A 24,635-nucleotide genomic window follows, 5' to 3' on the forward strand; every position below is an offset into this window, starting at 1 on the left:
CACCTGCTGTTCCAGCACTTCTCATCCAGTGCAGTTCCATAGATGGAGAGAAGGGACACAGGTTATCTGCTCTGCTGGGAATGGGCACCGAGCTGGGGCTGGGGTCAGCCTTCCCCTCAGCCACAGAAGGAAACTGCACCACAGACAAGGGGAGTTGGTTTTTTTGCAAAAATTTATTCAGCATAGTCTGGCAGAGGTTATACACCAACATCTGCAGCGTGCTCTGCACACACGGAGCACATCTGGGGGATGGCCTGCAGGGTATCCCACATTCCAGCCCAAGGCTGGACAGTGGCATCGTGTCAGGAACCAGAGCGCAGGAGATGGAGCTGAGGGGGTGAGAGAGGCAGCTGTGGGTGAGAGTCATTCAGGGCTGGCTGTGGCTGCAGCAGGATGGAGGGGAAGGATGGCTAAGGCAAGTAGAGCAGGATGCACAGGCTGGGCTGTGGAGCTGTGCCATGGATGCAGCAGGAATTCCCCATGGAGCCCTGCACCCTGCAGCTGTTGGGGTTAAAGGAAGGTGCTGAGGAGGAGCCTGTGCTGCAGCCAGCACCCAGCCCATGTCCCTGGAGCTCTGGGGCAGCAGCAGTGCCCAGCCCTCCCTAAGGCAGCACTGAGGCACTGGTATAAATACTGTGGGAATCAGAACTTCCAGTTATGGCTAGGAGCAAGAGGAAAAGCCATTTTCCCTGAAGGTGCTGCTCTGAGCCGGTGGAGCTGTGTGGGGAAGGGGCAGTGGGGGCTCCTAGACAGGGAAAGGCAAGGGGGAAAGCTCATGTTCATCCCATGGCCAGCCCAGAGCAGTGGTAACCTCTGCAGTTTGTATTACATTGTGTTTGTGTGGATATGAAAAATTCCTGCGGTATAAAAATAGACAGCAAGAAATGGGACAGCTGACTTCAAAAAAAGATAAAAGTCTCTGGCTCCTGATCAGTGAAGAAGTTGCATGATGGGTTTTTCAGGTTATACCTTGTAACCATAAACTACATACAACAAAAATTCCAAATCTAAAACATAGAAGTTTCCACATCAACTCCATCTCTCGTAGTGCATCTCGTCCTTGGCTATAAAGTATTTACAGGTTTTACTCATTTACATAATATGGCTTCACTATATTTGTAACACAAAGCATTAGAACATCTTCGAGCAAAATTCTTCATAAAACATTCTGAATACAAAGTTTGGCATTTCAGTGATTTGGCTGAGAAAGCAGCAGAGTTACTTGTTTTCTGATTGTGCTTTTTTCTTTTGGTGATGACAAGCACAAATTTTGGTCATTTCCATCAGGGCTTAAACTCAGCTGAAGGTCCCGAGCTGTGGTTGCAGGGATGCTGTGCTGGACCCCACGTTCAGTCGGGTAAGGAGAGAGGAGAAGGCCTTTGTTTGGGACTTGGAGAGTAAGACAGGAGAGCAAGGATGTATTTCGTGGTTGTTCTGAAAGTGCAGGTCTTTGGTAAGAACAGAAAGAGCAAAGCGAGGAAGGAGGGGTTTGCTGGGAGCAATGTTCAGCCAGGTCCGTGGAGGGAAAGGTCCTGGAACAGGGAATTTTTCATCATCGGGAATTCAGCCGAGGAGCGACCTGCAGGTAAAGGACAGGGCTGAAAGTGTGTTCAAAATGCTGCAAAACCTTTAATTTCTGAACATTCTGAGGCTGGGCAGCCTCTGGTCCTGATGGGAGCTCTCAGCTCTGCTGGAAGTCAGTCCAGTCTGGATTTGTTCTGGATTTATTTCTGAATAAGCTGGGATCTGACAGTGCATAAATCAGCTGTGGGGCTGATCTGACTGCCAGGATCACCACAAACAAGCTGAGAAGGGGAGAGGATTTTGTTTGAGTTTTTAAATACATTAAAATTTGATTTGCTATGGAGTAAATCAATCTTGGGAGGGTGAAAATAAAAATTGAGTGTTAGGACAGTCCCTTGCTGAGCGTGAGTTTGGCAGCCCCTCAGGGCTGCAGGAGCCCTGTGCCCAGCTCCAACTGGGGGAAAGGCTGGGATAGCAGGGCACTGCCACTGGCAGGAACATCCCATGGCATGTGTCCCATGCCAGAATGCTGGTTGGGATCCAGGGTAAGTGATCCCCAGCCCACGCTCACCACTGTTAGATGCCCGTTCTTGGCTTTGGCTATGAGCAGCTCTGATCCCGAGATGAAGTCGATGATCCCTTCTTTGCCTTGTCCCACTGTGAACTTTATGCTGTGAAGAGCAAAGGGTGAGAACAGCCCTGGTGAGCGTGTGGGACTCTCCAGGAGCTGGGTGTTAACAGGGCTGCAGCAGATCTGCTCTGGAGCCTTGGTTGAGGTGGACTGGGTAGATTTGGATGGGGTACAGGGAGCAGGAGAGCCGAGGCACGGGCCTGGTGTCACTCACCTGCCCTGGTTGATGTTGACATTGTTGATTTTGTTGGCCAGAATGGCTGTTTTTGTCAGTGTCTCAATCACGTGGTCACTCTGCAGGACAACGTCTCCCTGGGAGGAGAGTCCATGCTTTAGGATCATGGCTTTGGTGTCACTGTACCAAAACTACCCTGCTGTAAGGGACGGGACAGGGACGGCAGCGGGGGTGAACAAGCACTGCTGAGCCCCAGCTGAGAACACGGGGAAATCCAGTCAAAGAGCTGGCACAAAGTCACATCCCTGTCACCTTGTCACCCCCTCCTCCGAGCTGGGTGTGTTCCCTTTCTCAGAGGGGGCTGCAGGAGGGATGAGCCCACGGTACCTTCTGCTTGTTGTCCTCACAGTGCACGTGCAGCACAAACAAGTTGTCGCTCAGGCTGCTGACGGAGATGCCTGGGGAGAGATGGGAATGTCACTGGCACTGCTGGGACCTGGGCAGGGCTCACAGCCTCTCCCAGGAATGCAGCAACTGCTCCCACACAGCACAGCTGAGAGGCTGCAGGGGCTGAGGGGAGAGGCTTCAGCCCAAGGCTGCAGTGACCGCACTGCACCAGGCTCCGCAGCTTCCCCCTCCTGTGGGATATTCCGAGGGCCAAGAGCTGCGGCAGTGGCCCAGGCAGCTGCTGTGCAGGAATGGTGCAACCCCCCCAAGCCAGACCCTGCAACTGGGAAATCACTCAGGCAGAGTTGAGGGAAATGAATGGAGTCATTTTGGTGACATTTTATGGAGTTTTGTTTTCGAAAAACCCAATTTCAAGATACTAAAATGCTTGCCAGGATCAGCTCATCCTGTTCTTATCCAGGACAAAGCCAAATTGGAGTACATACTAAAGTGCAGCTGAGGTGCAGGGGAAGGGGGGTGCCCAGCCCCATCCCTGTGCCATTCCCACCTGTCAGGTTGGAGTAGTCGATGCGCTGTTTGATCTTGGACTCCTCCACGATGATGGCCGAGCTCTGGGTGAGCAGCAGCTGCCGTGCCCTGGCCTTGTAGCCCTTCCTGTCGTACTTGACCACGGGCACTGCGTACTGAAACACGAGTGAGCAGGGCCAGAGCCCACCTGGGGCACTGCCAGCCCCCAGCAGGCACCAGCCTGGCCTTGGGACACCAGGAGTGCAGAGAATTCTCTGTGCCACAGCTTCCTCACTGCCCCAGACACAGCCTGGTGGCTGCACTGCCTGGGGACCGGTGTCCTCTGGGGGTTTCCCCCTTCCCCTCCAGCTGTAACCCATTCAGTTAATCGTTAAACTGCCCAAATCTCCACTTTCTAATCCATCAGCTCTTCCCAGACAGTCCTCACAAGTATTACAAGCTTAATACAATGTGAAGTTCTTGCTGTGCTTTCTCTAGAACTCTAATGTGCGCCTCTGCTGAGTACCTGGGAGCTTGACAAAAGTACTGGGACCCATCTCTCACCTTAAGTGCTTCATTTTCTAATGCCTGAAGGACTTTAGTATTTATTTCTTCTCTACCTGTATTAAAACCAAAGAGGTGGGAGGTCAGAAAGGAATTTCCAGCAAGAAAAGAGTTCATTAAACCCCCCCCCCTTCCTTCCTCCTGTTAAACTTGGCAACCCCCACTCACCCAGTCGAGTGTTGATGAAGAGCCTGGGAACACTCTGAGGATAATTGTCTTTTTTACCCTTGAAAATCTCACTGGCAATTACTTTTTGTTCCAACTGCAAGGACAAAAAAAAAGTTTTCTTGTTCAGTATAAGATTTCTCCTCATTAAGAAGATACATTTGTGTTAGATGGTCCCTTTGTGGTTTTATTAGCAGTCCTCGTTTAGTTCCTGTTTGGATGAGGAGTCACCCTAAATTTTCAGTCCCTGGAGGTGGCAGAGCTCCAGCCCTGGTCAGTGACATGAACCCTGGGCTCCTTTGCTCCAGAACCAAACCAGGGACTGGGAAATCCCCACTGCTGTCCTCGGGGCCAAGGCTGTGCCACAGGACAAGGCACCTGGGATGATTTCCAGGGGTAGATGGGGATAAAAGAGGCTCCTTATCAGTGAGTCTGGTTTGCTGGGGGACAGCAGCTGCTGAGCTGAGTTAATCCCATGTCCTTAATCACAGGCTCAGCCCCAGCCTTTCATTCCAGGTGTCCATGCACTGCAGAAGGTGAGAGATTGTGCAGTGAAAAACCTTCATGGCAGTTACAGCCAACATTTCCTATTATGTCTCCTTAGTGAGCTTTTTTTTTTTTTAAATACAAAAACTCCCTCCCCCTACCTTTCCATGAGAAGAATCGAATCTCAGTATCATTTTTATTCTTTTTAGCTACAACAGAGCAGCTGAAACTGTTCCTGTAAGTTCTCTGTTAGGAAAATGACTGGGTTTGTGTCTGCAGGATTCTTACTCTCTACTTTACATGGTACAGGCAGAATAATGCAGCTTCTTATATTTTTAGCTTCCATGGGCAGAGTAGCAGGGCCTTTCAATAGAGAAATTATGTGGGGGCTTGTCTCCACAGCCCGTGTAAATAGTACCTATTGAAATATCTATAGAATGGGGTCTCTTCTGTGCACATCCCAGGCTTTCAGTGTTCTGTGTCTAACCTAAACCCACACCAGTGACACAGTTCCTGTGGCACCGCAGAAAGCAGCGATTCACAACCCTGCAGCTCCCACTGCTGCCCTGAGTCCCAGGGCAGGGCCCTGGCCCTCCCACCCTGCTGCTCTCCTCCATTCCCTGTGAGTTCAGCCCTTGGGAATGGCAGGAAAACCCTGCAAAGGTGCCCAGTACCTGCTGCTTCCACTCGGGGCTGATCCTCTTGCAGTAGGTCCAGACCATGTTCTGCATGCAGAGCCTGCGCAGGAGCTGCGACGCCTGCGGGGAGAGGGGACGGCTCAGAGCAGGGGACAGACCCACTGCGACAGAACCCAACAGCCCAGAGCCACTAACAAACCCACTGGGACAAATCCAACAGCCCAGAGCTAATGACAAACCCAAGAGAGTGAACCTTGAGAGGGACAAACCCAACAGGGACAAAAAACCAAGAGCCCAGAACCACTGACAAACCCAACAGAGGAGCAGCAACTGCAGAAAATGCACTGCTGGGTTAAAAAAGCTGTTTCCTGACCAAGGATTAAATAATAAGTAGTTGATTTTCTGGCCTTTCTCTGTGAGGGTTTGCCCTGGGACTTCTCCAGCTGCTTTAGAATGGGAAATAAACAGCAGGATCCCTCCTCTCTGCACTGCTGTGCCTTTCCTTCCTTCCAGCTGTGCCTTCAATCCAAACAATTCTTTGGATAAGGTAACTGGGATTTTCTGCAATATTTTGTTTTGAGCAGATAAACCAATTCAAGCAGATGCAGAATAATAACAGCAACAGAGGGAACGGAGTTTGTTAAGATAAAAACTGAAGGGGATTTCAGAAATGGATGAGAAAGCCAGGAGAAAATGGTGTTGGGAACAGCACCAGGCTCCAAGAAGCTGCAATCCTCTAGGCCTGGATTCCCCTCCCACATCCCAGGGCTCATTCCCACCTCACACAGTGATGGGGGAGGAGTTGGCCATGATTTGTCCAAGACATTTTTTGGTAAGTTCCTCTTGAGGTTCATCAGGAAGGAGAATCGGATGTAATCCAGGAAATACTCGTTCTCTGGGCACCGCGGGTGGTTCCGGTAAATGAAGCCTTTAATGAACCTGTGGGTGTGATAAATATTGTTAGAAAGTTTTAAAAGTCATCAAAATTAGTGGTATTTAAAGGTTGTGTTTCCTGGGCTTTGTTCAGTAGTTGTAATTTATTAAAAAAACCCTCTGTAGTGACAAAAGTTTTTTTTAGCATCTTATTGATAAGGAACATGGTATTTGAGGGCTTGGACTGCTCTTCACACACCTCCTGATTGTCTCCACTGCCCATTTCCTCTTGGCAGCTTTTCGGCGTCCCAGGGTTCCCCTCCACCAGGACTGGATGGTGATGGCTAAAAATAACACAAAGATTTTGAATTAAGGGACTTCCTTCATCCCCAAACTGACTCCACACAAAACTGGCACCAAAAACGCTCAGGAAAACCCACTCTGGAAAGAACCGGCCTTCAGTGGGGCATGGGGGCCAGAATATGAGTTTTTAATAAATGATAGATGGGATAAATGTCAGTAAAAGGATGGGAATTGCTGTGGGAGCTGCTGGGGGAACATCTCTCCCTCCTTCTGTGTCTCCTACCTGCGTGTTTCATGGTCAGGAATTTCTTCCGGCGGTAGAAACCTCTCCACGTCGCCTGCATTTTTGTGGCTGGAATTGCAAGAAAAGCACCAATTTGCAACTGTGACCAAGCACATTTTGGTAGAAAAAGACTCAATTTTTTAAACAGAAATCCACGGCAAGGGTGAGTGCCTCACCCAGACTCTGCTTCCTCACTTCCAGAGCATCTTCTGTCGCAAACAAGGTTTTAGGAAAGCGGATAAAAATCTTTGTTCTGGAAATAGAAACGCAGAATTACATTTCACACGCTGGAGCAACTTGTTTTTGGCATCCCCTTTGGGCTCCGTAATCTTTCCTCCCCCCATTATCTAGAGAAGCCTTATTTCAAAGGGACAACAGGGCCACGCAGTGATTCATAACCTCAAATGGAGAACACAGAACTGACCGTCCCATTTTGTATTCTTCTGGTTTGTAGCCAAGATGCTTCACCAGCACAGCCACCCCATCGTAGGGCCGCCCATCCCACGTGGGCCACGTCTCTGGACACAGGGATTTGTACCTGGGAATTGGCAGCAGAGGAAATCTTAGGGACAGAAGCGCAATCCAAGGAGGGAGAGGAGTCATGGGAAGGGAGAGAGCCCAAGCTTCCCACCCCTCTAGGTGGTAAAGCTGCCCTTGTGCTGTTCAAAACAGCTCCAGCCTCAACATCAACGGGACGAAGCTCAGGGAGAGGGAGCAGCAGAGGAAAGAATTCCAAAGTAGCTTCACCTCTGCAGGAAAACCTCGTATTTTCTGCGGTAGGCGAAGCCGGCTCGGCGCACCCGCAGGTTCTCCATCAGCCCCAGGTACTTCACCTGGTGTCGGATCAGGACCTCATCAAACCGATCTTGGCAGGGCATGGAAATGGAGAAACAATCAGTGCACAGCTGCCCCTTGGTCAGGAGAAGGGGAATGTTCAGCTCTTGTTGTATCTCACACAATTATCTTTAACCTCCAGTGAACCCTCACAGCTCAAGTCCCACACAATCTCGTGTCTCCTGCCTCCCCCCCCTCCCACCACTTTTTAATTATTTATAGTTAGCTCCAAAATGAAGTTTTCCTCTGGGAAGTTTTATGCATAGAGGAACCAAAACTGGGGGAGACTAAGGTCATTATAATGAATTTACATAGGTCAATAATTCTTTAACCACGACCTTCCTCTCCCCAAGAGCAGGGCTCCCATTGGGATTCCTGGCTGCTGACACTGCCACCCCCTCCCTACAGAAACTCAGGCACAGCCCCCAAATGAACCCAAAATCATGCAGGGCTTCATCTGGCTCCTTTCTGTGCCTCCCTGACTGGGATGCAGTGCCCTGCCCCTGTCCCCAGGGCCGTACCAGCCTGTTTGGCATCGTTGGGTTTCATGCAGCGAATGTAGGAGGGCTCTTTGGACATCAGGATTTCCATGAGCTTGGCGAGGCTGTTTTTGAACTGAGTTGCTGCCTAGGAGAGAAAACAGAAAACTACACATGAAGGGATGACCTGGAGCTGGCTACAAACCAGCAGAATACCATGTGGGGGGTTTGCCTTCAGGTCGTGTCAGAGAGTTCATGTTTTAAAAAGAGGGAACAGCCACAGCCCCCTGCAGCTCTGGAGTTCTCACCGTTTCAGGTCTCTTTTTGTCCGTCAGCTCTGTCCTATCAAAGCACTGGTTTATGATGGGGTTCTCTGAGTTGCACATGGTCTGCAGAGAGAGAGGTTTTCAGAGATGAAGTACAGAGAGCTACCAGAAAAACCTGAGGACAAAACTATTTGAAATAACAAAATGAACACTGGGATCTCAAGCAGTCTTTTCAGAGCACAGCCCTGTGGACACACAGCCTCCAGGTGGAGTCTAGAAGAATCCTTTCCCTCAGGTGCCACCTCATTTTAAACCCAAGTCCTCATTCTGCCCTGGAAAGCTCCTCTCTCCACGCTCACCTCCTTCAGGTTCCGGAAGAGAAGGTCGTTGTTCTTATCTAGAAAGCCTGGAAGAGAAACAGACCACTCAGCCTGTTCCACTGGAACTTCAAGGCAGGGATTTGAGATTTGAAATCAATCTGGTTGATCAGACGATGTGGGGATGTATTTTAGGCCCAGATTTTTGTTTTTTCTGCGTTACCTGCAACGCTGTAGGTGACATCCCCAGCGTAGTGCGAGAGCCGGAACTCCTCCCGCCCCAGGGACTTGCGCGTCTTTTGGTCAGCGAGTTTGTGCCTGGGGAGGGAGCAAAAACCTTCAGGGGAGACAAAATCCTGCAGGATTCACTTCAAAAAGTACCAGGACGTTCAGTCCTGGAATGGGACCGTGCAAAGGGTGAGCAAGGAATGTAAACTGCACTTGGTGATTTTTAGGTAAATAAAGTTATCAACCAGCAGGTCACAGAAGTGTCATTAAATGTATTTATGTTTAATTAAAAGGGGAATTTCGGTGTCCCCTGCAGAGTGGTTCTGAGTACACAAAAGATGTAGACATCCTAAACTGAGCATTCAGAATAAAAGCAGAACATTCAGAATAAACAGACATTTGGAGCTCCAAAACTGAAGTAAATAATCCGCAAGGGGAGAGGCGAGTCAGGAACGAGACTTTTGTTGCCCCTACTGCATTCTGGAGCTCAGTCAGGTACTTAGTGTTGACAACTTATTTTATATTATCTTAAATATCTATCAAATCTCTTTGTTAAAGAAAATTATCATGATTTATGTGGGAGCCAGCACAGTGGGGATGTTATTCACACACTGGAATCCCTCAGCTGAGGGAACACTCACGTGAGGAAATGAGGGTGGTTCTTCACAGTCTCCTCCAGCTTCTCCAAGAACGTTGTGTCTGTGGCATCCCCCGGTCTCAGACACTCCTCATCCTACAAACACACAAATTCCAGGGGCTTCTGACCGGGCTCTGCCTCACTGAAGCTCTGCCCCAGTTTGGCCCTTTGGCCTTTCCACAGGTAACTGACTTTTAGCTCAATAAATGAAGAATCCTTGAGCTGAAAAGGAAAACATTTCCCTCCTTCCAGACTGCCTGGACTGGGAGCTGCTTTCCCCAGAGCCCATGGAGGTGATGCAGTGACTTTTAATGGTGTCACTATTCAGTGTATTACTGCTCTTCCCACCTACTCAAACACTTTCAACATAAACTGGTTTTTTCCCATGTTTTCCCCCTTGTTTTCCACTACACTGCCTGAAATTTTTCATTCAAAAAGATGTTTTCAACTCACCAAAATAGAAATGATGCCTTTGAATTTCTCTTCCACCAAATCGCAAATTATTTTGTTATTGAAATACTGAACTGGTTCCCACTGCAAAGATAAGAAATCAAGCTTAGGTGAAAACAACTCTAGACTGGAAAAGAAACATGTAAATTTCAGATCATTTCAGAGAGCACCTGACTAAAACAATCAATCTGTCAAAGCTTTTTCACTCATCACATTTGTTTTCCTAACAGTGCCTTTATTAAAATCAGGGTAAAAGCTTGGGATGGCATTACTCACTTCCAGCTGTCTCACACAGCTACCAGGGTTTCAAAAAGAAGGGAAAAAGGAAAGTTCTTGAATTATTTTATTTGGAGGTGATGGCAGCAGCTCCTTTTCCCTCTGGAAGGAGAGGGAAGGGAGGGTTTGGGCTCTTACCGCGATGCCCTCGGACTCGTACTCCTCTTGCTCTGACTTCAGGGTGAGCTCTATGAAGAGCTGCTGCAACTTTTCATTGCAATAATTAATACAAAACTGCTCAAAGCTGCAAAGAAAAATCAGAAAAAAAATAATCACTGTTTGTACAAAAGGAGGTACAGACAGCGGGAGCAGCAGGGATAGAGAAAATCAAGAGAAACTGATTTTTGTAAAGTGTTTATTTGCTGACTGCATGCATTTACTGAGTTCATTATTTAGCGAAACTCAAAGAGTTCCAGAAGGAGGAAAAAAATGGACATGAAGGATGGAACATGCAGGAACACAAGAACTTTGAATAAAGGCCCAATAACACTGCAAATTTGAGAGTCTTGGTTCAGTGCTGCCTGCCAGGGAGGTTCCAGACTCTGCCACCCCTGGGCTGGAGAGCTGGACAAAGGTCCAGGTAAGGCATGAATACAACCCCAAACCAACAGTTTATTTAAAATATTTAAAATACAGCACCGTTAATAGCTGTAAATGCTAATTATGAGCTGGATGTCCTAAGAGTTAGAAGCCCTGTGGTGATCAGTTTTTCACCTGATGTCCTGACATTCAAATGCCACCTCTTTTACTAGGAAATGCAGTAAAGCCTTCTTTCACAAGGGAGAGAAAGCACCGTAACTGAATATTGTACTTCAGAATTCACCAAAACAAACCTGTTGTGCTGGAAAACCTCAAACCCATAGATGTCCAGCAATCCTAGAACGGTTGTACTTCTCCAGCCTGGAAACTTCTCTTCCTGCAACAGAGCAGAAAACAAACGTAGATATTTACTCACAGATGATTCATCCCTGGATCTCCATCCTTCAATCCCAGCATTTACCGTGCAATTTGAAAAACAAATTAATTTAGAAATGACTAAAAGCATGGAACTTGCTTTGCAGCAGCAAGATTTGGAAATTGCTTTCACATTTGGGTGGATATCAACAAGCAGAAGGTTCACTTGCCTTGTAAGCCAGGGATTTGTTGACCTTGTTGACCAGCCAGGAGAAGGTGCGGCCGTAGACGGCCTTGGCCAGGGCGTCCCTGGCGTAGGCTGCCTGCTCCAGGTTCAGGGGACTCACCAGCTGCAGGCAGGAGCAGATAAAAGCCACTCAGCAGCCCCCCAAATCCCCTTTTCCTGCCTCATCGTCACTAAACAGCCACTCACTGGTGGCTGAGCCATCCCCAGTGCAGTGACAACCTCCTGGGAGAGGTGACAAGGGAACTGCTGGCAGAGCTGATACATTTGATGCCACTCCCCTCCCAAACCCCCCAGAGCCTGTTCTTACCTCCTCCCCTTTTGCTATGATCTTCTTGTGGATCAGTCCATCCCGAAGAACAGAGCCATCCACTGCCAGCAGCTGCACGCAGGATATCCAATTAATTTATGGAGCTGTACATTCCATCTTCCTAAAATCCCAGCCCAGTGAAACAACCCTGCATTTCCCACTCACACTGAACAACTCTGCAGCACCCATCCCTCCCTTCCCTCCTTTCTGGCAGGGAGATGAGCTAACAGATGAATTGGCTGGAAGGAAGTGACCAAGCAAAGGTCCCAAACGTGATTTCTTTTTTTTCTTTAAAACTCTTTTCCAGAGTTTATTCCTACCTCACTGCCCGAAGGTGCAAACCTCAAGGCAGTGGTGGGTCAGGTGGTAAATAGAGAAGCTGTCAATTAAATGGGTTTGATGATAATATTTGCAATTTTTTTAGGTCAAATAAAAGTGACATTTACGAGAACTTCTGTATCACAGTCTAAAACGACACGATGACATCAAGCTCAAAGTAAGGAATCCTCTACAATTCACCTTTCCTGTGATATCTCCCTGAGTGGTGATACTCACCCTGGCCAGGTATTTAATCTGATTCTCTGTAGTGACCTGAGCATTCCCCTGCTCATCAGCAGCAAACTGGACATTCCCCAGGTGCAGGACACTGCCCACAATGCTCAGCAAATCCTGCCATGGAAGCAACAGGCAGAGATCAGGATGATGGAATGAACACACAGAGAGGTTTTTGTGTTAATTCACACTTCAGGAGAACAGTTTGTATCTTTTTCAGGATTCTTCTAGGGAATACGTTCACTCTGAATTGATTCACTGATTTCAATCAGAAATCCCAAATCAAACAGAAAAAAATCCTTAAAAGTAGGAAAGCCTGTGCTGCTGAACATTCTCACCTCCACCTCACTGTCATTGAAGCCGATGACAGACAGGGCTCTCCTCATGATCTTCCACTCGTTTTTGTCATTTATGGAACTCACCCTTGCACAGTGACCCTAAAAAGACACAGTTTGATATAAATAAGTAAATAATCATCAAGGATACATTATCCTTGCTCAATGCATTGTGTTTCTTTTTACAGCAGCCCCCTCAGAGTTACTTCTGAAGTGAGGGAAGGAAATTACAAAGTCAATGGGAGATATCCCGCTCTTGTAATATAATATTTTAAGAATTACAGTTAATGTTCACCTTTACTAGATAGTGATACTGCTGTGGGTTCTTCTCAAGGCCCAGCCTCCTCAGCAGGTCCTCCTCCCCTCCTTCCAGCAGCTGGTAGAAGATGTGGAAGTTCCTCTCGCCGTGGTTCTGGTGCACAACTCGGGATTTCTCCAGGAGGTAGTTCAAGATGTGGCCCCCAACAGGAGCCCCCTAAACCAACCCAGACACGTGGAAAGAGTTCATCAGGACAGAGGAAAATGTTTCTGCTTCTTGATTGTCTGTCCAAAGACAAGATCTGAAGCAAAAACCAAAAAAAACCACAGAAAATGACCTGTCATTCTGTGCCACAAGCTCCATTTCAGCTCCAGCACGGTGGTGATTTGAGTGCTAAAATTCCTTCTAGGAATTCACCACAAAGGGAAAGCACCAAAACTGAGTGTGGAGGAATTAAAGGAGACCTGAAGGCCTGGAGGATGGCAGTGCTGAGCTCCTCAGCCCCTGCAGTGTGCCCACCTTGCTGGTGTGGGGCAGTTGGGATCAGAGTGGACACGAGCTGTGCAAAGTTACACAGGACAGGGATTATCTTCAGATCCCTCAGCTGGTTTATGTGGATTCACCTGGGGAGAATCCATTGGCACACAAAATGCCCTGGAAATAAAAGGGTTTGACCTCACTGTCTCCTTGTACAGAGAAATAAGGGAGGAATGAAAGGAGAGCGAGTGCCATAAAACCCTCTGGAGCCAAACTTTGCCACCACAGGCTCTGCTTATGCTGTCACCAAGGAAATGCAAAGCGCTCACTACACACTCACAGCAACACAAGAACACAGAGAATTCCTGTAACTGGGACCAGTCCTGAAACATAAACCAGATTCCAGCTTACCCTGTAATCAAACTGCACATCCATGTACTTCCCAAAGCGACTGGAGTTGTCATTCCGAAGGGTTTTTGCATTTCCAAAGGCCTGAAATGAAAACAATCAGGGCAAAAAATAAATGAGTACCAAGTCAGACTATTTATAACCACTTGGGTGAAGCCGCCAGTTATTTATTTACAGGCTGGGATTTTCCTTCCTGGAAACCCAGAAGGAAACGGACCGCTGCCTGAATCCTAATGCTGCCCTGTACACCCAGTGCAGGCAGTGCAGATGGAACATCCCTGACAACATTTCCATCCCCCTGCACGCTGACTTCAGTGCCACTCCACTGCTGACAGCACAGCACATGCCTGACAGCCTTGGCCAGGCTGCTCTGCCACCACAGCCCTCGGTCACTGCTGGCTGCCACACGGCATGGGGGATCTCCTGTCCTGGGATACAGCAGACAGGGCACAGGAATACACAGGGATATAGGGCTGTGGGGCACAGGGATACAGGGATATATAGGGATACAGGGACACAGGGATTCAGGAAGACAGGGATAGATACAGAACATAGGGATATAGGGATAAGGGATACAGGGCTAAAGGGCACAGACATACAAGGATACAGGGCCCAGGGATATCTCAGGGCACGGCACACAGCCGGGGCTGGACACTAGAGGACACCACAGCACCAGAAAACGAACCCGGCCGCTCTGAGCTGCCCCCGGGGATGTGCCCCTCCGCGGAGTCCTGCCGCGACCCGGAGCTCTTCCCACGCCAAATCCCCTCCTCCCCACACCCCATCCATGCCACAGCTGCTCCCGGAGGGCTGGAAAGGGCCAGGGCTGCTTTGGCCGGGGATCAGAGCGGGATTCCCCCCCGGTGATGTGCCCACACAGCATTCCCGGGACACTGTGTCACCGCCCCATGGGAGCCCCGCTGTCCCCAGCGCCTCGGCCGGGAAACGGGAGCACTCCCAGGGCCAGGATCCCGTGGGAATCACCTCCAGGACGGGGTTGGACTGCAGCAGCCGGTCCTTGACGGTCTCGACCTGCTGGCTGGCGGGGCAGGTGACAGCGTAGTACTGCAGGATCTTCTTGGTGGCCTCGGTTTTGCCGGCGCCGCTCTCGCCGGAGATGAGGATGCACTGATCCTTCCTCTCGGTGCGCAGAGAGCGGTAGGAATTGTCTGCGATGGCGTAGCTGCGAGGGGACAGCCGGGATCAGGGGGTTTGCCCCGGAAATCCCGGCAGAGACATCCCCCAAAAGCAGCCCCAGGCCACGGGCTGGGCGAGGTCACACGGCTGCTGCGCTCTGGTGACAAGCCAGGACAGCGCTGACACCTCTGGGCACAGCTCGGCCACCCAGACAAGCTTCCGCAGGGTCCTGACACCAATGAGGCTGTGCTTTTGACTCTTTTTTTTTTTTTTCTGACCAAAAAAAGGTAGAAGCCGACTAAATTGTGCAGATCAACTGGCTTTTCTAAATATAAATCATCTCTCAACTCTGGTCCCGTGGGACACAAAAGTTTTACATTCAGGAAACACCTTGTTCTCTCCACTGGTATTTTTTCTTGCTTATCTTCTAAGTGATGACACATTCAGAAGGTCACAACAGAATTCTGCTGTCTGGGTGGCTCCAGAGCTTCTCCTGGATGGTGGGAAGAGCTGGAAAAGCCACCAGAGATTAAGGAGCATCCTGCAGGTCCCTGCTGCCCCAAACACCAGGAACTTCCCCCGCCTGCACAGTCTGGCCCTGCCCTTCTGCTTCCTCCTTCGCTGCTTTTTCTTTCATTTCTGTGTTGTGAGCAGACAGGATCTCACACCCAGAGCCACACACACTCCTACAACACCAGAGAGCAGCAGGGGATGAGTGACAATGGTGACAACTGCTCAGGGGGACAGGAAAAGGACAAGCCACATCACACAACCTCCCTAACAACATTTGCAGCTCTCACATGTGGTGATCAAGCAGATATTCTGTCTTCATACACCTGACAACATTTTAGTAGCTTGGCTTTTTTAATTTTCTTTTTTTTTTTTTTTTAAACTCTCCTGCTGTGCTATTAATTAGAAGTAATCACATCAAAATAACAGCTGTGGCCTTCTCCAGTCTATTAATACTTGGTGCTAAGGCAACACCAATGAGCTGCCTTGGCAACACAACTCACCCCACAAAATACATCATGGCCCTCTCTTCCCATCCAGATTCTGCCTCTGGAGCCTTTTGGAAAACAGCTGAATAAATGCAGATTTAATTTGGATTTGAAGAAGTGCCTCTGGCCCTCCCCTGTGCCTTTTTGGGGTGGTTTATGGCCCCGAGAGCTCCAGTCAGGCACAGACAGAATCACTGGAAATAAAGATGTTTATGGTCCCACTTGCAGGCCAGAAACAGGACAGGATGTGACAGATCTCTGGGAATATGCTGTGATCCAAGCCCATAGGGATAACTTCCCTCCTCTGAGTGTGATGCACTTCCCAGAAAACCCAGTGCTCAGGCCTACCCTCGAACTATCTGACACTGGAATGGAGATTTTAAAGTGTTTTGGCTTTCTAGAGTCAGTTAGAAGAGGAGAAAGAGGAAAAAAGACACCTGAGTTACTGGAAAAGGAGAAGCCCAGAGCACTACGGGGCAGATGGAGCATTTTGATGCTCCTCAAAGGATTTTTAATTGCATATATAATCAAATAATGTAAAAAAATAATCAAATAATGCAATGGAACAGCAAAAACAGTTAACAAAAAATTCTGTTTTCGCAGTGGGTGCAGCAGTTTCCAGGATCATAGTTCTCCAGAGTTCACTCATGAGTTGAACATTTTACAGCTTCTGAAGGGACTTGTTAAAAGGAAAAAGCAAGCCTAAGAAATAATCAGCTACTCTGTGATTTAAGTGGGATTAAAGCACATCTGCTCAGTGCTTCGTGCTATCCATGAGCACTGCCATCATCCTGTACCCACTGCACACTTAAAAACAGAGCCACAGCCCCAAGGATTTTCCAGAGAGTCCCAAAATTCACATCCAAGGCCACAGAAGCCCTTCCCTGACCACAGGCAAAGTGAAGTGAGCAGGTTTGAACGCAGAGTTTTCCAGGGTTCCTTCTCCCCCATCTGGGTTCACACAGTAAAAATCCCATTTCTGTCCTAACAAATCCAACTTCAAGCGCTGAGACTTCCCCCAGTAATGGTGTTTCTCCCCCTCTCTGTGCTTGCAGCACATTCTGGTTTGTTTACTCTCCTGGGCTGTGTGCCAGCAATAAGAAACAACCCAAATAGTTTGCTGAAAAAATAAGATCATTTGCTCTTCCAAGATCTCTTAAAAAAAAAATAACCCAACAAAACACAACACAACATTAAAAAATCCTCCTGGAGGTGCTCAGAATTTGGCCTTTAGTCCTGAAAAAAACCCATTTTGAAGCCATGTGGCCTCAGCTCTCAGTCATCTTTTTCTTTCAGCCTGACAAAAAAAATTCAAACGCTTTCAAAAATAACTTTAAACCTCAAACTTTTTTTTTTTTCCTTCAAATGGGAAATTGGGAATGCTCACCAAGCCAGACCATGTAAATAAATACATTCCTTGTTCCAACAGGCTGATGGTATCTTAGCAACAAGGGAAATACCAGATAAATATTGGTCAGGCAGTAACAGCAGAGGTAGGAAAGAAACCCCCACACACCAGAAACTCTTTCCCCTACTCAGCCCCGGACACAGAGACCCCAAATAACCCTGGAACAATGAACTCCTGTCCTGCCAGGGCTGGGTAAGCAACTCTGTTCCTGCAGCCAGGAAGGAACCAACTCCCTTTCCAAATACTGCTCTTGCAAAGGCAACTCATCCTCTTTGGAGAGAGGAACAGGAATAGAAAGAGCCTCACACCACACCCTCCACAGGATCCTCTCTAGCCCTAGGATTTCCAGGGGGCTGGAAAAGTCCTGTTTGCCTCTTTTCACGTGTCCCAGCTGTGTGGGAGTGACAAAACCTGCCCTGGCACCCACTCACAGGTGAGGAGAAACTTCATAGAAGCTGACGCCGCGGTACCGCTCCATGTTCTGCTTGGTGTAGATTTCCAGTTCCTTGTAGGGATTCACAGACACCAGCACAGAGCCAATGTAGGTCTGAAGAACAGAGCAAAGAGCAGGAAGGTTACAGGAGGTCTGGAGGCAGAGCTCAGGTGTCCCAGGAGGCTGCACAGCCACCCTGGTGTGCTGGGGATGATGCTGAGGGCTTCCAAACAGCCCCAGGGTGCTGGGGAACAGAACTCTCAGCTCTGGGCGAGTGACACTGCTGGAGTTGTGCCAGCCATGTTATCCTTGCTGGGTGAAAAGCACCTCAAATGGTTTTAGGGTTTCCGACAAGCCACAGTATTGGTGATTTCTGATAAACATTTAGGATCGAGTTCAAGTCTGGGGTTGGTGGAAATGAGTGAATTCAGGAGACGGAAGAATGTGGTGAGAGTTGGATTCTCAGTGCTGTCAGTGCCACCAGAGCCCAACAGGAGCACTGCAGGGAGCCCCTACACCCACCAAAGGACAGCAGCCCAGGCTGCTCCTGGCACAAGCAGCTGTGTGAGCTGCCAGCACCATCTCCAGACCCCACTGCAGGGCAAAGCCGGGTCTGTCCAGCTCACTGAGGGACACCGTGGCCACTGTCCCTGTGCTACTCACGTAGATCAGGTTCTCCTTGAAGCGTTTCCTCAGGTTCTCAATGAACGCAGCCTCGCTGGTGAAGTTTTCCAGCAGGACAAAGTCCTGCACCCCGACACGGTCCCGGGCGGTCAGAGCGCTCTCCATGGTCAGCCGGATGCCGTTGGCTCCCAATCCCTGCGGCCAAAAGCACGGGGAAGTGGGGATGGCTGTGGCTTTGCAGGCAGTTCCCCGAGTCCACAAGAACCACAGTCACCCTTGGAAAACCATATTAAAATGAGATATTAAAGTGGGGTATTAAAATAATCCCACTGCTGCTGCTGAAAACAGGGATTGCAACACTTCATCAGATGTCTCCTCTGATTGCTTTGAGGGAGGACAGGTCAGCATTAGGGAAAAATTACTGCTCCATTTCCAATAACTTCAGATCAATCAAAGAAACAAACATTTGATAAAGAGAATAAAACTTGGGCTTCCTTTCCCAGGCAGGAGGGTTGGCAGGAGGGAGACTGAAATGTGCTCTCTCCTCTCTGATTTCACAACGGGAAGCTGTTTCGAGGTAAGGAATCTTTTATGACTAATGATGATTCATCTCAGAAGCAAACAGCTTCACGCTGCTGACCAAATTAAAAGCTTTAGCAAGGCACCCAATGGGAAAATTCGGAGAAAATTGAGAAGAAATGAGAAATGGGCATTTCTGCATCCCACGCCACCGAACTCAGGCTGTGACACTGACGTGCAGAGAGACTCCTACCCCGGAGCCTCCTTTAAAGGTTACATTTTCAACGTGATGTGGGTGAGACACAACCACCTGTGGAGAGCACTCATCTGCTGATTTCTGACTTCACTGTAAGGCAGCGAGGGGAAATGTGCACCCAGGGGTGACTCAGTGGCTGCTTGCTGGGGAAGTCTCTGCTCAAGGGACAGAGACGGAGGAGAGGCACGACAGGAAACTAGAGACAGGAGAAACAACCTCACACCTGCACGCATTTCCTTGTCTTCCTCAACCCTTCTTACTTTGCAAACTGCTCACAGCAGCACCCTTCTCCTAAACCCTTTCCCCAAAGCAGTAAGTGATATTTTGGGATGTTGCACAAACAGCAGAGGGGTCTGTTCCCAAAGCAGGCTCATGCACCAACAGCAGTCCCCGACATCCATCACAAACTGGGAATGCCAGACCCTGCATCCAGCCCCAAACCCTGCACAATGGTGTAAATTACTTTTACTGACCCAGAGTTCCTTTCTGCACCTTCCCAAGATGTAAAAGTGGTCACATCACAGGGACTGATGATGTGCAGGGAGAAAAATAAACCCAGCCTTGGTCAGGAAGAAAATTTACCTGAAGTTTTGTAAAACAGTAATAAAAGCACGAGTCACTGACGTATCAGTTTGGGTCAAACCAGCTGCAAATCCCCTCAGTCTGCAGTTGTTTTGACTCACCAATTTCTTGGTAAATGTTTTTTTGATTTGGTAAATGATTAGTAAATGCAGTTTTGCTATTTCTGCGAGTTCTAATTGGCTTCCTCCCTGTAAGCCTGGGCAGAAGTGATTGCCTGAACCCAGCAGTTTTCAGATAGGAAAATGAGTTCCTTCTGGAAATCCCAAGTCCAGACCTACTTGAATGGCTCAAACACCACAAAGAAACATCATTTGATTTCCTGTTTTATTTTTTCCAATTAGTCTCATGGCCTGGAAGGCCTGAGGTCTAAGCTTGGAAAGACCCAGCCTGGGAGGAATTCTGCAGATACTGTCATGAAGTAATCGTCCTAAAATGGCCAAAATTTTCCAAGCCAAGTCCTCCACAGCTTCAGCAAAATGCTCTGCTGCCTTCTACCCTCTTTGCCAAGGTGAGGAGAAAAGGGATAACCCTTGGAGAAGGAAGGTGGTGAGATAAGGAAAGGAAAATAGAGATTAATCACATACAAATAAACTCTGCCTAGAAATTGGAATCCTCCTGTCAGAGCAGCGCAATCCCAGAGCGGCTTTTGGCCAAGGCGCTGAGAACAAAGGCAAAACCAAAGGAAAATATCTCCTTTTCAAGTGGGCGAGTTTACAGCCCTAAAACGCAGCTGCCTCACCAAGGGCTGAGGAGAAACTTCCACCCTCGCACAGTTAATCCCAGTTGATATAATCCTGAAGACTTTCACAGAAAACGTCACTGGAGCAGCTCTTTCATCAGCCCCTCCCTGCAGGCCAGGACAAAGCGATCCCAGCTGCGCGCATCCAGGAGTGGGACGAGCCAATCCATCCCCCTCACAACACAGAAAATTCCACTCCAGCCGCCTCCTCTGGGACAGGCATCTAAGGCCAAGAACTTTCGGTTTCCTCCAGTTTTTGTCTCCTCATTCAACTCCAACCTCTCGCCCGTGAGAACAAAGCAACGACCTCAAATCTGCCTGGGACAAAACCGAAGCCACGGAGAGCGGCTTTTTGGTGATAATTCAATGTGCCCAGGGGGATGTGATGCAGTCAGAGCCTCCAGAAGACAAACTTCCCTCAGTCTTGTACCCTCCCAAGCCCAAGTTCAGCGCAAACACAAGCCAGAGCCGAGCAATAGGCACTGCTCCATGCCAGCATTTAGCTTTATTGCATACGTCCAAGTCTACCACCAGCTTCAAATGCCAGGGTTAACTGTTTCACTGCCACTGACACCACCAATGGGCCATAAAAGGAGGGGAAAAGACACCCTTCTTTGCAAAATGGAAACAGAGCAGTCATGCAGAAGGAAGGAAGTGGGGAGGGAAGACACTACTTAAGTAAAAATAACCACAGTGATGACCATATGTTCCTACTGAATGATGAATGTGACAGCAAGGCACTGAATAAATTAAGACAACCAAAATGTTGGTGATCTTCTGTTAGCAGACGGACACCAGACCTGGTGGCTGTAAATTAATGCTAGAAAACCCAGTCCGGGGGGTTAAATGTGGTACAGGGGAGCTAATTAACCATTAAAGCAGTTGGTCCACGGACAACACTGATTCCCTTGTTGTCTTTGCAGGGGATGAATTTCTTTGTGCCAAAGCACCTCTGACCAATACACATTTACAACATCCTCTGCTCCAGGCAGGAGATCACCTGGGACCACTCTGACAGCCCTGTGGCAGGGAGTATGTTCCAGATAACTGGGAGAACACTGGCTGTGAGGGTCTGATCAGACCTTTCCTTGTGGAAACCGGTTTTTCTGGGAGCTTCCAGGAGAGCACAGTGCTGGAGGAGCTGCTGTGACACTGAGCAAGGACCTCCGTGCAGCTGCACCCTTGGGTTTGCACTGGCCCAGGACTTGCGCCATAAACCAGGCTGGAAACCTGACTGGGATTAAAACTAACTCAGATTCTTTGATTGTTTTAATCCAGGTCATTTTCCCACTCTGGTCCCACGTGTAACGATGACAGCCAAAGGACAGGGTAATGGGGAACCACAGGAGGCTCAGGGAGCAGCCAGCATTCAGCAGCAGGGCCAGTTCCTGCTGCCTTGAAATGCTTGGGAAGCTTCCACCTAAGAGGCAGGCCGGGTTTAGCCCAAAGCTCAGCATCAAATCCCTCCTCCAGGCTTGGCTGCCTCCCTGGAACGGGGTAACACCTCCAAACCAAACCAGTGCAACTCAATCAGCAAAACAAAGACCAGGAAAAAAGGATCTGGTGGTCTTCTCTCCAGGTTGTAGGCTAAATCGCCTCCCTGTGGGATTGGGAGAGTGTCAGACGCAGGGAAAGGAGGAAAGGGAGCACAGGTGCCCTCTGAGAGTTACGTAGGGCAGCTCCAGCACGTCCACCTTAGAGGGCCCCTACAGGGATCAAAAGGAGGACCCAGCTGAGGATCCCGACCTTTGCAGGATGGAGACACCACACCCAGCACAGGCTGCAAACAGGGAAGGGCAAAAATCTGAGCAATCTCCATGTGATCTGGGTGCCCGTGGGCTCAGGAGTGCCTGTGCCTCCCTCAGTCTCCCCTTCCATCCCGTGCTGACCCCGCTGTCCTGAGGTCACTCCCCTCCAGAGTGCCCAGACCGGCTTCTGCCACCACAGCTCCCAAAGCCACCGCACGGTGCAGTGTCCAGGGATTCATTCCCACACTGGTTTAACCCACTCTTTGCTTTTAATGTCTTCTCCAGAGCCTTGAGCACAACAGTGGCTCGAGGCCAGGAAGGGAAAAGTCCCTCTGGAATGGTGGGGACCAGGCCAGGCCAATCACCACCACAGCACTGCTTCCACAAGGCTTTTTGTGCCCTGGGATGAAATTTTGGGAAAGACTCTGCTGGTGTAAATTGGTTGCTGAATGCAGCCTGCAGAGCCAGGTTTACATTGGCTGGGGTTCCAGCTTTCCTTTGTGTTCATACAAGAGTCAACAAGACCAGAAAATACCTCCAAGCTCCTGGGAGTACAAAACCACTCAAGACTGTACCAAGGAGTTTCCTAAACTGAACTGGGAAATCGCTGACATGGGATTGTGAAGGTGTAAACACATATTTTTCCTTTAAACTCTGCTTAATGCCAAAGCATGATAAAGTTTTTCCTCTGCTTAGGACATGGAGAACTAATACACCTCAGAAATGAAAAACAGGACCTTTTGCCCTGCGCAGCAAAATCCAAAGGATTCGAGTCAGCCAGGCTGAGCGCTTTGGGGGAATTTGTGCCGGAAGATGGGAAGGCAGCTCTGCCATGAGCACAGGGGTTTGGGGCTGATGTGGGCAGAGCAAGAAACTCCCCCTTGGCTTTGTCCATGGTCATGGAATACCCAACATGGAGCAAGGACTCATTCCCAGGCTCGATTTTCCCTGAGGGGTAATGGAATGGTTTCAAATTCAATTCCAGACACACTGAGGGAACAGGCAGCACCAGCAACTTCCCACTCCTTTCCAAGAGAAAACACCTGGAATTCTCAAAGTGAACGCTCTTGTACGGAGCAGGGAAACTCCATAGCTGGTTTAGAAAGGAAAGTCACAACATAAACAGATTTTGTGTTTCAACACCTAAAAATGCATCTTGCAATATTTTCTCCTGTATTTTTACAGCTTGGGTCATATCCACTCAGGAGACTCACTGGAACAAGCCCAGGAAGTGGCTCCATCTGGGAAGAGGCAGGCACCTTTATCTTGGTATCAAGGGCAAGATGATTGATCTGCAGGCTCCAGAAATAGTTACAAAGCCGGGAACGGAAGAACAGGCCAGAACCAAATGTGAGTGGGAAGGGAAATTCAGATTAGATTCTGGAAGACAATGCAAGCCTGAACCAAGAAGGAACTTCTCGTGGGGAGGTGGCAGCTAAAAAAACATTTGTCTCGTGGATAGTTGGACATTCTTCACTGTCATGCCAAAGCTGCAGGAAAGAAAAAAAATTCCTTTGATTTCTACTTCATTCTACAGCCTGGGAAAGGGCTTGGACACAACGTGGGCCAGACAGCAGAGCAGACAAAAATCAACTGCTGTATCCGAGGCCTTAATTCCCAAGGTGCAGAACAGGAAAGCTCCTCTTTGCTTTTGCATGGAGAAAGAAATAACGAAGATGATGGAGGTGGACCAGAATCAGGGATTCTGCCAGCAAATCCCTGGCAGACTGGAGTGCAGCCACCCAGGATCCTCCTCCCTCCTGCCATGCTGAAAACCAGCTGCTCATTTTGGACACGACTCTCTCTGTTAGTCAACAGCTGGGTTGGAAAGAAGGTGCCCTGAGAGGCAGCTCTGTGTCTCCCATAAAAGTCCCCTGGAAGCAACCACATGGATTTGTCTGCCCTGTCTGAAGCCACCTGAGCTAAGATAATAAGTGATATGACATGTATTTGGCTTGTTTAGTAAAAAAAAAATTAAATAACAAAAGGAAAAGTTTTATATTTTGCTTTTAGTTATGTAAGGCAAATGAAGTGATTTCCCAAAGGACAACTTGGGAAAATCAGAGCTGTCAGGGGGACTGGGATCAAAACCAGGTAACAGCTCTGGTGATCCGGACCAGCAGAATTAAAGAGAACAACTTGAACTTACAGCTGCCACTCAAGGACCATTTCTAAGAATTACTTTTTATTCTTGCTTTTTTTGGACCAATACATCACCAGCAATGGAATGTCTGGAGTCAGGGAACTCAGAACTTGGTTGTCGCTCTGATACTTCCCATCCTAACCAGATGGAAGGATGGAACTCCAGAATGCACTATCCAAAAAAATTATATTAAACAGATAGAAATGCTACATCTTTGACTTGTTCTTGTAATTATTTTGAAGTTTTCCACACTTTGAGTAGGAACAAATTGAAATAATGAGTAGGCAATATTACTTCTTCCAGATTTGACTTTGTAGGGGGATGAGTAAGGAAATAAGCAATTAGCAGTGAAAAGGAAAAGGCAGTTGTAAGAACTGATTTGAAGGACAGGAAAAATGTTTACCCTTAAGAGGGGTAATGATATTTCAATCAACAGGCTAAATATAAAAGACCACTAAGAAAAAATGAACTAGGCAAACCAGAAAGATCACCAGGGCTGGAAAAGTAAATACACAGAATTTCTAT

At 48.5% G+C, this 24,635-nt stretch overlaps 1 protein-coding gene across 5 annotated transcripts in view; it reads right to left on the reverse strand.

Annotated features, from left to right (window-relative positions):
* Positions 1–158: 158 nt before the first annotated feature.
* The window catches only part of MYO1C (myosin IC), a 52,434-nt gene continuing 27,957 nt past the window's right edge, over positions 159–24,635 (reverse strand). For all 5 annotated transcript variants that reach the window (XM_066202197.1, XM_066202201.1, XM_066202196.1 and 2 more), the window contains exons 2-32: positions 18,163–18,318; positions 17,498–17,613; positions 14,508–14,706; positions 13,527–13,607; positions 12,675–12,854; positions 12,383–12,481; positions 12,048–12,161; positions 11,493–11,564; positions 11,169–11,288; positions 10,878–10,960; positions 10,183–10,288; positions 9,772–9,852; positions 9,323–9,414; positions 8,677–8,771; positions 8,496–8,542; positions 8,179–8,259; positions 7,913–8,018; positions 7,305–7,422; positions 6,982–7,095; positions 6,734–6,810; positions 6,558–6,626; positions 6,231–6,315; positions 5,878–6,037; positions 5,135–5,218; positions 3,978–4,071; positions 3,810–3,865; positions 3,286–3,421; positions 2,718–2,788; positions 2,370–2,467; positions 2,096–2,195; positions 159–1,579 (exon numbers count right to left, since the gene is read on the reverse strand). In XM_066202197.1, coding sequence (XP_066058294.1) covers positions 1,553–1,579; positions 2,096–2,195; positions 2,370–2,467; positions 2,718–2,788; positions 3,286–3,421; positions 3,810–3,865; positions 3,978–4,071; positions 5,135–5,218; positions 5,878–6,037; positions 6,231–6,315; positions 6,558–6,626; positions 6,734–6,810; positions 6,982–7,095; positions 7,305–7,422; positions 7,913–8,018; positions 8,179–8,259; positions 8,496–8,542; positions 8,677–8,771; positions 9,323–9,414; positions 9,772–9,852; positions 10,183–10,288; positions 10,878–10,960; positions 11,169–11,288; positions 11,493–11,564; positions 12,048–12,161; positions 12,383–12,481; positions 12,675–12,854; positions 13,527–13,607; positions 14,508–14,706; positions 17,498–17,613; positions 18,163–18,318 — 3,117 coding nt within the window. In that variant the 3' untranslated portion in view covers positions 159–1,552. The remainder of the gene's footprint in view (positions 1,580–2,095; positions 2,196–2,369; positions 2,468–2,717; positions 2,789–3,285; positions 3,422–3,809; positions 3,866–3,977; positions 4,072–5,134; positions 5,219–5,877; positions 6,038–6,230; positions 6,316–6,557; positions 6,627–6,733; positions 6,811–6,981; positions 7,096–7,304; positions 7,423–7,912; positions 8,019–8,178; positions 8,260–8,495; positions 8,543–8,676; positions 8,772–9,322; positions 9,415–9,771; positions 9,853–10,182; positions 10,289–10,877; positions 10,961–11,168; positions 11,289–11,492; positions 11,565–12,047; positions 12,162–12,382; positions 12,482–12,674; positions 12,855–13,526; positions 13,608–14,507; positions 14,707–17,497; positions 17,614–18,162; positions 18,319–24,635) is intronic.

This window comes from Chamaea fasciata, unplaced genomic scaffold, assembly GCF_029207755.1.
Source record: "Chamaea fasciata isolate MVZ Bird 193981 ecotype frontalis unplaced genomic scaffold, bChaFas1.0.hap1 SCAF_21, whole genome shotgun sequence".
Lineage (NCBI taxonomy): Eukaryota > Metazoa > Chordata > Aves > Passeriformes > Sylviidae > Chamaea > Chamaea fasciata.